Source organism: Giraffa tippelskirchi, chromosome 9, assembly GCF_054371585.1.
Source record: "Giraffa tippelskirchi isolate mGirTip1 chromosome 9, T2T-mGirTip1v1.2.pri, whole genome shotgun sequence".
In the NCBI taxonomy this organism is placed as follows: Eukaryota; Metazoa; Chordata; class Mammalia; order Artiodactyla; family Giraffidae; genus Giraffa; species Giraffa tippelskirchi.
Window position 1 is genome coordinate 30,964,539 of NC_137283.1, and position 12,821 is coordinate 30,977,359.

Below are 12,821 nucleotides of genomic sequence, written 5' to 3' on the forward strand. Positions count from 1 at the left end.
GGGTACCACTGGCAGGACGAGAGACTCCAACCATCTTTGATCCATAGGCTGTATTGGGCACTTCATAAAGTCCCTACTATGGCCATCCTTATCTCTGCCATATAGATGAAGTATCTTAGACTCAAAGCTTAAGCCACGTCCACCAGGCCACATAGCATTAAATTCCAGAAAATGGATTTTTATTAGCAATCATTAGTATTTGTTGCTTCACATCCTTTTGTGTTATCTCATTTAATTCTTCCAAAATCCTGTGAGGTAAGTGCCGTCATAACAGCAGTTTAGAGAAGACACAAAGAAACTAACTTGCCCAAGGCCACCCAGGTAATAAATGATGGAGCTGGGACTGCATATTCTACATGTCTTGATTCCAACGCTGGTTTTTCCCTTCAACTCTTCATCTTCCCCAACCCCTTAATCCTTAACTTTCCCTTCTTACACACTTAACATTCATCGATCATCATTAAGTTCACTAATAAGTGAGATAAACCCTTGCAAGTGAATAGGATTTATTCTCTTTCTGGAACCTCCTTTGATCATTCAACACAAAGGGTGGAATTTTCAAATGATTTTTACCATCTCAGTGATAAAATCTTTCACGGTCTCTTAAAGCTGCTGTATTTATTTCTCAAACGTTTCCTTATTGTGGAAGGGGAAGAAGAATAAATAAATAAGAAGCGCAAATGCCCAAGGTCTATCACGATTTTGCAGAGCTAAGAGCAAAGCTCCCTGGGACTTTAGTTCGGGTTTATCTTGACTCTCACCAGATTGAGAGCGTGTTCTCTTCCAGGACCCTAGCTGTGAGCTGTCTTCGGGTATTAAGTCTCTTCATGCATTATTCATCAGGTGGAGCTGCAACACTTGAGAAAAACTTCTGGGCCTCCACCCCTGGCCCATTCTTGCACCCCAGAGCGCCTGCCTTTAACCAGCCAGCTTTCCACAGGACTCTCCTCTCCTCCCCACCTCTGGACAGTCAGCTTTTTCCCAAAGGACAGACTTGGCCTCACAGAAGGAACAAGCAAAGGCCCAGAAAAGGGCGTAGGGGGAGCGAGACCCAGAATACTCTGATTTGCATCAGAAAGACCAGTATTAAGTGGAGAGCTTGGCTTTCAGCCCAGGGAAAGCCCGGAGCCTGGAAGCATGAGAGTGAAGGAAGGAAGGAGGATGTGACTAAAACTCTCCTGGTGCATGGGGGCGAGGTAAATGGGGGCCCTCACACCCACCCTGAGTCTGAAAACCGTGGAGCCGTTGGCCTCTAGGTTCAGTTATACAGTAGTGCTTGCTCAGCAGACTTCCGCTTTCAGCCCTCAGAGCTCACCTGGGCTTCGTTTCGAAGCTGTGGGAGGTATTGTGAACTCCTAGAACATGTGTCAAAGGAGTGGCAAGAATAAATAATAAAATAAATAAATTTTATTTATATATTTTATATAAATATATATTTTTTATATATTTTATTTATTTATAAAGAATAAAATAAAGGAAAGAATAAAGATGGATTTGCAGGTGGTGACCATTTTGGATTTTTCTTTCGCTCACCTTCCAACACACTGTAGAAGACTTTATCTGCATGCCTGCATATATCCACATATATTCATACGTACTTATAGGTGTGCATACATGTTGCAGATGGCTTTTAAAAGGAAAATAAAGCACAGCCATTCCCTAGCTCTTTGTAATTCTCTGAGAGACACTACATGAGGAAATCCTGCAGAGAAGGAGAAGAATCTGAGGGAGTAAACTTCTGTACTGTTTTCCAGGTTTTACATTGAGAGCATATCGTTCCTGAAGGATAAAACCACTGTGGAGCTGTTTTTCCTGAACGCAAAGTCCTGTGTGCATAAGGTGAGGGTCCTGTTTACTATGGTCAGTGACGACTCCAGCGGGGCTGGACTAGGAGGGAGCAATGGCAGGGCCTTTGTTTTCATGTTCAAGTGGAGAAAAAAAGAACATAATCCTCTTTTTTTTTTTCTTCACATTTCTCATCCTTTACTATGTTTCACACATGCTATTCTCTATGTTACTTTTTTTAATTAAACTTTTTATTTTGTGTTGGAGTATAGCCAGTTAACACCATTGTGATAGTTGTAGGTAGATAGGAAAGGGACTCAGCCACACATATACATGTATCCATTCTCCCTCAAACTCCCCTCCCAGCCAGGCTGCCACATAGCATTGAGCAGAGTTCCCTGTGCTGTGCAATAAAGGACATAATCTTTTTCCTTTGTGTATCCTACCCCACAAAACAAAAGACAATTTAAAAAAAAAATAGAGAAAAGGCAGCTCTTCTCAAATTCTGAGTCAGGAAATACACAGAATCAACACTGCCTTCGGTGCTGCTCATAACTCCACACAGAATGACCCAGAAGGACACACAGGTGGGGCAGTCAGACTGATCGAAGCCTCACAAAAGTCAGGCCAGAAATCTGTTCTAACAGAGTACACCCTACTTTTATCCTACTTTGAAACCAGTCTTCCTTAGGGGCCTCTGCTCAGAGCCCCGTGTTTTAAGGCAGAGCCTCAGTTATCTGTGGCAAAAGTATCTGTTTTTTGCTTTATTGTTTTTTGTTTGTATCCAAACCGTGGAGGACACACAGCTTTTATAAAATTCAGTACACGTGAACTGAGAGAGAAATGACACTGGCTTGGATGTTGCAGCCATGCAGGTCAAATTGCTGTGGAAGTTTTAGACATTTTCCATTTTTAATCTTATCTCCTTGCAGATAAACTTTGCTTTAAAGGCCTCTAGTCTGGCCCTCTCTAGTCTGATCTCCTCAAACCACACCCCAGGCAAAGGTGGGGAGTCCCCGGGCCAAGATAGGCTCAGCTGAAGTCCAGCTGCTTGCTTTATCTTTGCAGTGTTCAGAATCTCAGATCCCACACCTGGTTCCAGGGCTGGTGGGAACCCCTTCTGCCCTCTGCCTCTATATATCACCCTATATCTGGGGGGTGATGAGGGACAACTGGTTGGTGCCTGGCCTGGAAAGACAAAGGGGCAGACTGTGCACTGAGGCACCTGCATTCATATTCCTCCCCTTGTCCCCAAAACGGTAAGGGTGGCCCACTGCACACATGCAGCTTTAATTAGTGTAAGACTTGGCAAGGAGCAGAATTTTTGTTGTTTGTTTTTTAAATAGCTTTATGGAGATATAATTGACTAAACATAATTCAAGTGTATAATTTTATAAGTCTTAATATAAGTAATACTCTTGAAATGATCATGACAATCAAGATAGTCAATATACCCAGCAACTAAAGATCTGCTTTTTCTCACAATAGATCATACATTTTCTAGAGTTCTATACAAGTGGGATCATATAGTAGACAATCTTTTTGTATTCTTTCAATGAGCACAGTTATTTTGAGATTCTTCCATGTTGTATCAATAACCCTTTCCTTTTTTCTTGTTTTTTAATTTTTTTTTTTGTTTTTACTTTTGTCTGTGCTGGGTCTTCGTGACTATGGGTGGGTTTTCTCTAGTTGCAGCAAGCCGAGGCTATTCTCTGTTTGCAGTGCTTGACTTCTCATTGCAGTGGCTTCTGTTGTTGCAGAGCACAGGGTCTGGGGCTTGTGGGCTTCAGTGGTTGCAATAGCTCTTTCCTTTTTTATTGCCAAATAATATTCCACTGTGTAACTAAAACATTGTTTATTCATTCACCTGTGTGGCTATTTCTCCCTTTTCCTCCCAAACTTACTGGGATATAATTGACATGTCACTTTGTGTGAGTTTAAGGTATACGACATGATGATTTGATATGTGCATATATTTTGAAATGATCCATCCACCTGTTGATAGACATTTGGATTATGCAAGTTTGGGAAATGTTACAAGTAAAATTGCTATGAACATCCATGTACAAGTCATTGTATGGACACACACTTTTTTTTTTTTTCCCATTTAAAAAAAATATTTATTTTAATTGAAGGATAATTACTTTACAATATTGTGGTGGTTTTTGCCATACATCAACATGAATCAGTCACGGGTGCACATGTGTTACCCCCATCCTGAACCCCGCTTCCCATCTCTCTCCCCACCCCATCCCTCTGGGTTGTCCCAGAACACAGCCTTTGAGTGCCCTGCTTCATGCATCGAACTTGTACTGGTCATCTGTTTTACATATGGTAATATACATGTTTCAATGCTATTCTCTCATCATCCCACCCTCACCTTCTCCCACAGAGTCCAACAGTCTGTTCTTTACATCTGACACACTTTCTTTTTTCTTGGGTAAATACTGGGAATAGAATGGCTAGGTCATGTGGGAGATGGGATTAACTTTTTAAGGTTTTGCCAAACTGTTTTTTGAAGTAGTTGTGCTATCTTAAATTCCCACCAGCAGTTTATGATATTTCTAGTTCCTTCATATTCTTGTCAACACATGAAATCAACATCTTTTCCATTTTAGTCATTCTGATAGGGGTGCAGTTTTATATTTCTATTTCCCTGATGACATATATGATATTTGAGTATCTCTTATGTGCTTATTTACATCAGTATATGTTTTTTATGTTTGAATCTTTTGCCCAGTTTCTTTGGGTTGCCGTTTACTTGTTATGAGTTTTCAGAGCATATATATTCTGGATAGAAGTACTTTATCAGTTATGTGGATTACAAATATTTTCTCCCAGTCTGTGGCTTGCTGTCCATTCTCTTAATGTCTTTCAAAAACTAGAAGACTTTTATTCTGATGAAGTCTAGTTTATCAACTTCTTCTTCAGTTCAGTTCAGTTCAGTCGCTCAGTCGTGTCCGACTCTTTGCAACCCCATGAATCGCAGCACGCCAGGCCTCTCTGTCCATCACCAACTCCCGGAGTCTACCCAAACCCATGTCCATCGAGTCGGTGATGCCATCCAACCATCTCATCCTCTATCGTCCCCTTCTCCTCCCGCCCCCAATCCTACCCAGCATTAGGGTCTTTTCCAATGAGTCAACCCTTTGCATGAGGTGCCCAAAGTACTGGAGTTTCAGCTTCAACATCAGACCTTCCAATGAACACCCAGGATTGATCTCTTTTAGGATGGATTGATTGGATCTCCTTGCAGTCCAAGGGACTCTCAAGAGTCTTCTCCAACACCACAGTTCAAAAGCATCAATTCTTCGGCGCTCAGCTTTCTTCACCGTCCAACTCTCACATCCATACATGACCACTGGAAAAACCATAGCCTTGACTAGACGGACTTTTGTTGGCAAAGTAATGTCTCTGCTTTTAAATGTGCTATCTAGGTTGGCCATAACCTTCCTTCCAAGGAGTAAGCATCTTTTAATTTCATGGCTGCAGTCACCATCAGCAGTGATTCTGGAGCCCAAAAAAAAAAGTCTGACACTGTTTCCACTGTTTCCCCATCTATTTCCCATGAAGTGATGGGACCAGATGCTATGGTCTTGTTCTTAGGGATTGTGATATTGTATCTCTGTAAAGGTTGCCTAATCCAAAGTCACAAAGATTTTCTCCTGTGTTTTCTTCTAGAAGTTTTAGGATTTTAGGTATTATATTTAGATCTATTATTCATTTTGAATTAATTTTTAAAATTTATTTTTTCTCTTTGTTTATTTTTAGCAGTGTTGGGTCTTCATTGCTACATGGACTTTTCTCTAGTTTTGGTGAGCAGGGGCTAATCTCTAGTCACTGTACTTGGACTTCTCACTGCGGTGGCTTCCCTTGTTGCAGAGCACGGGTTGTAGGACACACAGGCTTCAGTAGTTGTGGCACGTGAACTCAGTAGGCAGCTCCCAGACTCTCGAGCACAGGCTCAATAGCTGCGGCACATGGGCTTAGTTGCTCTGAGGCATATAGGATATTGCTGGACCAGGGATCAAACCCATGTCTCCTACATTGGCAGGTAGATTCTTTACCACTGAGCCGCCAGGGAATCCCCATTTATAGCCATGGTTGTTCATATTTTCTTATCATTTTAACATGTACTGTCTATAGTGACATTGCCTCTCTTGATCCTGATACTAATAATTGGTATCTTCTCTCTTTTTTATTTCTTATCATTCTGGCAAGAGGTTTATCTTTGTTGAGCCTCGCAAAGAATCAGCTTTTGGTTTCAATGATTTTCTTATTAAAAAAAAAACTTTTTTTCCATTTCATTGATTTCTGCTATGATCTTTATTATTTTTATCTTCTATCATAATTACTTTCTTTTTCTTTTGGGTTTAATTTGCTCTTCATATACCATTCTCTAAGTTGAAAGCTGAGATCACTGATTAAAGATATTTCTTTCCTAATATAGGCATTTATTTATAGTACTATATAGCATTTTCTGCTAAGTACTCATTTTGTATCCCACAAATTCTGCTATATTGTGTTTTATTTCCATTCACTTCTAAATATTTCTAAAGTTCCTTTTGGCTCCTTGTTATTTGGAAGTGTATAGTTTGGTTTCCAGAAATTTGGAGACTTTCAGGGCTTTGATGTGACTGGTTTATGGTCCAGAATATGCTCCATCTTGGTCAGTGGTCCATGTGCACTTGGGAAGAATGTGTACTCTGCTATCATTGGATGGATGTTCTAATAAATGTTAACCAGATCGACTTGATAGTATTGTTTAAGTCTACTGTATCTGGCTCATTTTATGTCTACTTCTTGTATCAATTGTTGACAGAGGGATACTGAAAGCTATGATTGTGGATTTTTCTACTTCTCTTTGTAAGTTCTATTAGTTTTTGTTTCATGTATTTTAAAGTTTTTCTTATTGGGGCATAAACATTTAAGAATGCTGTGTCCTCTGGGTTATTTTTATTAAATGATCCTCTTTATTCTGATAATATTCTTTATTCTGAAATCTAATTTGTTTGATATTAATATAACCACTTCATGTTTCTTTTGATTAATGTTAACTTGGTAAGTCTTTTTTCCATCTCTTAGTTGTACACTGTGTCTGTATTTTAAAAGTGCGTTTCTTACAGACAGCATATAGTTACATCTTGATACTTTTATCCATTTTGTTTATCCATTTATCTATCTCTGTCTTTTAACTGGTTGTTTACTTTATTTGCATTTAATGTGACTGATGATATGGTTAAGTTTAAGTCTATCCTGATATTTGTTTTTTCTATTTGTCCCGTATATTCTTTGTTCCTTTTTTTTTTTTTGCCTTCTTTTGAATTTATTAAGTGTTTTATGATTCCATTTTACATCCTTTGTTGGATTATTAGTATAACTCTTTGTTTTGAGTTTTCTGTGATTGCTTTAGGATTTATAGTATACCTCTTTAAATTATCAAGTCTACCTTCAAGTTTATTATATATTGTACCATTTTACAGGTAGTACAAGAACCTTATTATAGTATATTTCTATTTCTCCTCTCTCAACCTTTAAGCTGTCAATGTCATACGTTTTATTTTTAGTTGTGTTACAGATCCTTATGACACTGTCATTGTTTTTGTGTAAAAATTTAATCATCTCTGCTTTTAAGATTTTCTCTTTCTCATTACTTTGAACAATTTGCTTTCTTCTTCATGCTTTCTATGATTGTGTTTACTGAGCATCTCGGACTTGTGGGTTTATAGTTTTTATCAAATTTGGGAATATTTCAGCCATGATTTCTTCAACTGTTTTTTTTTTTTTTTTCTGTCCCCACCCATGCCACCTTTGCAAATTCTCATTACACATATAGTAGGCCTCCTGAAGTTACCCCACAGCTAAGTGATGCTCTCTTTTCATTTAGTTATTTCTTTCTGGGTTTATTTTGATAATTCCCATTTCAGTGTCTTCAATTTTCTTTATCTTTCTTTTGCAATCTAATCTGCCATTTATCGCATCCTGTCCATTGGAGTTTTTATCTTCAGAAGTTTGATTTGGATCGTTTTAAAATCTTTCCTGTAGCTACATAACTTTTGGAATGTATGACTGTAGTTAGAATAACTGTTTTAATGTCTTCAATCTGCTTATTCTTTTTTTTTGACCATGCCACCTGGATTGAGGGATCTTAATTCCCTGATCAGGGAACCTGGGCCCTCGGCAGTGAGAGCGTGAGACCCTCTGCATAGCTTCAAGACTCTCCCTCAGTGCAACTCTGTTTTCTCTAGCACTCTGTTCCATAAAATCCCACCCATTTGCTTTCCCGATTCTCTCAGCTCCATCTGCTCAACTCCAGAAGTCTGCTGTCTGGACAGTTGCTCTGTCTGGGTTTCCCCTTCACAGCCAAGTGGGGATAGTTGGGCTTTACCTCATTCAAGGTTCATGTTCCTTTGCTGCCTGATGTGCACTGTTTTGAAGACTATTGTTTCATATTTATTGTCTAGTTTTTTCGTTTTTTCAGGAAAGAGGATAAATCGAGCCCCTGTTACTCCAAAGCAGAGTTTTTGGCTAATTCTATAAGGAAAGTAGAATGTCCCCAGCACCAAAGGCTTTATTACAGCCTCTTTTTCTGAGATGTGGGTTTCCTCAAGAATGCATTGTGTTGCCTGATAGACACCTGTATAGCCAACGCAGCATTTACTGAGTCAGGAAAACACTTCATAAGCCATGGTTGGTCGTCATCTCTTATGGAGAGAAATACAATTAACCCTTGTGATATTTCTCACTGCCTAGCTGGCCAAGGTCCAGAGAAATAGTTTCCTTGATGATTTGTTTACTCTGTTGTTAATAAAAAAAATAAAAGAATGAAAAACTTAACTCTTGATATTTCTCTTGTAGCTTTTTCTGCTAATCCTGTTGATCTTAAGGAAGTAGAGTTCTTTTCAATTCTCTTCTTACGTCAAGAGCTCCTTTCTAAATGAGAGTGTTTAATGACCTGTCAAAGAGTTCAGAACTTTTATAAAACATGGTGTTGTAAGACACTATGACTTGCATTATTGGGGTAATTTTTTTAGATTCATCTGTAGGAATTTACAGTTTGATATTTTCTAAGTAATACACAGATAGCTAGTTACATACAATCCCAAGAGATGTTACAGGATCCAGTAAATAAGATAACAGGATTGGGCTGCTGTTTGTTAATGATGTGTGATAATTTAAGAACATTCTGCATAAGGAATATCATCTGAATCACAGCTATAAGAGTAAATAAGTTTTATGAGAACATAGCCTCAGCAGTAGAACATAGGTAGATGGTGAATGAGTCTCCCTTCCACACTGTGCAGGGGACATTCTTCCCATCAAACTGTTAGCCTCTCTTGTTAGATCCCAGCCATTCTTCTTCCTTTCTGCCAGACAGCTTTCCCCTTCCACTGAGGAGAGAAATACACAGGCAGGAAAAGACAGCTATTATTTTCAAATACACACAAAGTCACCGTATCTTTTTGCATGCTTGGTTTGTAAGAAAGATGACTTGTGATGAGGGTTAATACAGTCACTGAAGCTCTGTGTAGCTATTTAAATATGGATTTATAGTCACAAAATTCAGCCTCATGACCTGTCATTGGAAGCACTGGGTGGTTTGCAATGGTTTTGTAAATATCATCGCCCCTCCTGCACAGTGAATGAGCCATCTTGTTGTTGTTGTAGTTGCCAAGTCGTGTCTGACTCTTTGTGACCCCATGGATTGTAGCCTGCCAGGCTTTTCTGTCCATGAGGTTTCCCAGGCACGAATACTGGAGTGGTTTGCCATTTTCTTCTTAAGGGGATCTTCCCAACCCAGGGATCAAATCCACGTCTCCTGCATTGGCAGGCGGATTCTTTGCCACTGAGCCACCTGGGAAGCCTGGACGAGCCATTGGTGCCACTTAAACATGTTGAAAGAAATATTGTGCCTCATTTCTGATTTGGGTGTCCTGGGTAGTCTGAAAAAGGGACAAATATTTCTCACTTTTATTTATTCCAAAATAATCTCCCATGTTACAGTCAAGTACACATAGGGCATTCAATTAATTGTTGGTTAATTCAATAAGTTGAATAGATATTATTGATGATCAACCCTTGATTCCCAGGAAATCAAGAGATAAACAAAAACAGCTTATCTGATATATAGTTTGACTAGTATTGAGTATGAAATGCATCTAAATATGCTAGGAAGTTGAACGGCTAATATGCTAAAAAAAAAACAAAAACGTGTTCCAGCTATTGCTGAGTAACATTTAGCAATGCTGTAGTAACTTTATTTACAATTTTCAACAAAGAGTGAGTGAGGGGTCCAGTGATTAGGACTCCATGTCTCTATTGCAGGGGAAAGAGGTTTGATCTCTGGCCAGGGAACTAAGGTCCTGCAAGCCATGCCGCACAGCCAAAAAAAAGTGAAAAATGATTCTGTAAAGAACAAAATTTCATGTTTAGCCTAATATTAAAAGAAAAGTGAAAAGATCATTGGATTTTTCTCTTTTTAGGTATCAGTTAAAGGTCTGTTTCTTCTAGAAAACTGGTTCTGGTCGACTTCAATTATGAAGGCACTGGTGTGTTAGCCAAATTCAACCATGGCTAGAGCTCAGTACATACGAGTACTGTATTTATTCTGCAGTTATTTATTGCGTGCCTGCTACCTGCCACCCCATTTGAGGCTGTTTGTAACTAGAAATGCTTCGAGGATCTGTTTATTTTTCTGCCGGTGTTTTAAATCCCAACTTATACATCAGTGAAGATGAAATTTATTCTCTGAGACAAGGTATACTTCAGCAATAGTCATGACAAAATCTGGCTTAACATATGCCTGTCCTTATAAAGTAATCCAAATGATGTGTTTCTGTTTTCTAGGACCTGCTGAAATTTGCAATAGGAGAAAATAAGTTAAGAATCATACTATGTTTTGATCTTGACAAGGAAATGTAGCTTTAAGGAAAGACCTCAGGGCTCCGGCTGCCCCTGAGCCACAGCAGCCTTGTGATATATCCTTTCTAAGACTTTTTTCCCCTTTCAGAGCAATGAGATTACAGTGGGTCTCCTGTGTAACCTTTGACTCCTTTTATCAGATTGACAACAAATGCTCATTTAAATGACCAGGCTCCTGCCTCTTGTCACTCTCCAGATCACAGACTTAGGATTGAGTGGAGAGCTGGGCATCAGTCTTTTCAACAAGGTTCTTAGGTGATTCTCCTGAACACCTTGGTTGAAGAACCATTGGATTTTCTGTGTGGTAAACATGCAGAAAGTTGAAATACAAGTTGAAACTCGCTTTTAGAAATATGAATCAAGGTCCAATGATAAAACTTTAGAAAGATGCTTTGTCATTTCTCCTCCTCTTCTTTCCTGGTAGAAAAAAAAGTTAAAAAAAAAAAAAAGTGGAGAGAAAACAGGAGGGAGAAAAACAGGAGTTGAAAAAAGTGGAGGAAAAAGAAACACAGGAAAGTGGAGGAAGGTATGAAATGCATTTCCAGCTCTGAGACTACAGAGAAGGAAAGAAACATCCAAGAGCCTTTTCTCTACATTATCATGCGCCAGCAGTGTGCTGGGTGGTGTGCAGCTAACCATTGATACATTTGATCCTCCTATAGCCCTCGAAGAAGGAAGCTATCCCCTTTTCCAAATGAAAGAATTGAGGCACAGAGAAGTTAAGTAGTTTGCTTAACGTCACAGAGCTATTATGTGGGAAAAGTGTCCTTGGCAAGTGATACCAGCAGGAGACCCTGGACCTTAAAAGCACCTTCCATTTACCTCAGCTGCCCCTTTTAGGAGCTTGCTCAGTAATTTGGGGTCGCGAAGAGTCAGACACGACTGAGCGACTTCACTTTCACTTTTCACTTTCATGCATTGGAGAAGGAAATGGCAACCCACTCCAGTGTTCTTGCCTGGAGAATCCCAGGGACAGCGGAGCCTGGTGGGCTTCCGTCTATGGGGTCGCACAGAGTCGGACACGACTGAAGCGACGCAGCAGCAGCAGCAGTAATTTGGAACTCAGGAGCTATTGTTATAGAATAGGCTGGTCATAGCACTAACAAGTATTGAATACATATAATTTGCTAGGCATTTACTGTGTGTATTCATGCATTCAGTTCTCATTCCAACCCTAGTATGTAAGAACCTATTAGGTAAAAATCTATTATTATCCCCCATTTTACAGATGGGAATATTGAGGTACAGACGTTAAATAACATACACAGACTCACATTGCTAATAAGTGGAGGAGCCAAGATTCACACCAGGCAGTATGATGCCTGAGTCTATGAAGTTAACCATGACACATCCTACCTCTAGATAGGTGAGGGTTGTCTGCCCACTGCCCGTGAGGGGGCCATATTTGTAACATCCTCAGTTTAAGCTCCCTCTTTACCATTTTCCGAATGTTGTTGTTAATGTTGATACTCTTAGCTTACGGTTAATAAGGTGCCTCTGCTCATTAGGGGTCAAATGGCTTTGACCCGTTTGACAGCCTGGGCTAGGGGACAAAGCACTTCTGAAAGATTTGAGAAGGGCACTAGTGCTCGGGTTGATACAGAATGTTTGAAACTGCCCATAAGGCTCAAGAGTTCCCCAGAAGAGAGCTGTTGTCTGTTAAGTGAAGGCTCCCAAACCTGTTTGGCTTCCTCGGGGAGAATGCAGAGGGGCACACCTTGCCTGCACACAGCCACCACCTGTGCCAGATGGTGATGATGGGGAAATGGCAAGAATGATGCTCAGGAGCCCTGGGAGCCCTCTGTGTGTGGGCTGTTGGACAACCTGCTTGGAAAAGCCTCAAATGCATGAGAAACCCTGCAGATGTGCCCTCAGTGGTGATTTTTGCAGGTCTCTTCAACCATACCTGTGATTTAATAATCAAACCATTTAGCACTACCATACCTTTGAAGACATGTTTGCAAAATTAAAATAGTATTGGCCACCTTATCTCTTTGGGTATATATGTTGTTGTTTTAGTTGCTCAGTCCTATCCAGCTCTTTTGCAAACCCGTGGACTATAGCCCGCCAGGCTCCTCTGTCCATGGGATTCTCCCGGCAAGAATACTGAAGTA

General features: G+C 39.8%; 1 protein-coding gene across 17 annotated transcripts in view; it reads left to right on the forward strand.

The window, feature by feature from the left end:
- Positions 1 to 12,821, forward strand: part of FRMD4B (FERM domain containing 4B) — a 388,656-nt gene that overhangs the window by 277,207 nt on the left and 98,628 nt on the right. For all 17 annotated transcript variants that reach the window (XM_081528400.1, XM_081528396.1, XM_081528395.1 and 14 more), the window contains one exon: positions 1,755 to 1,839. In XM_081528400.1, coding sequence (XP_081384526.1) covers positions 1,755 to 1,839 — 85 coding nt within the window. The remainder of the gene's footprint in view (positions 1 to 1,754; positions 1,840 to 12,821) is intronic.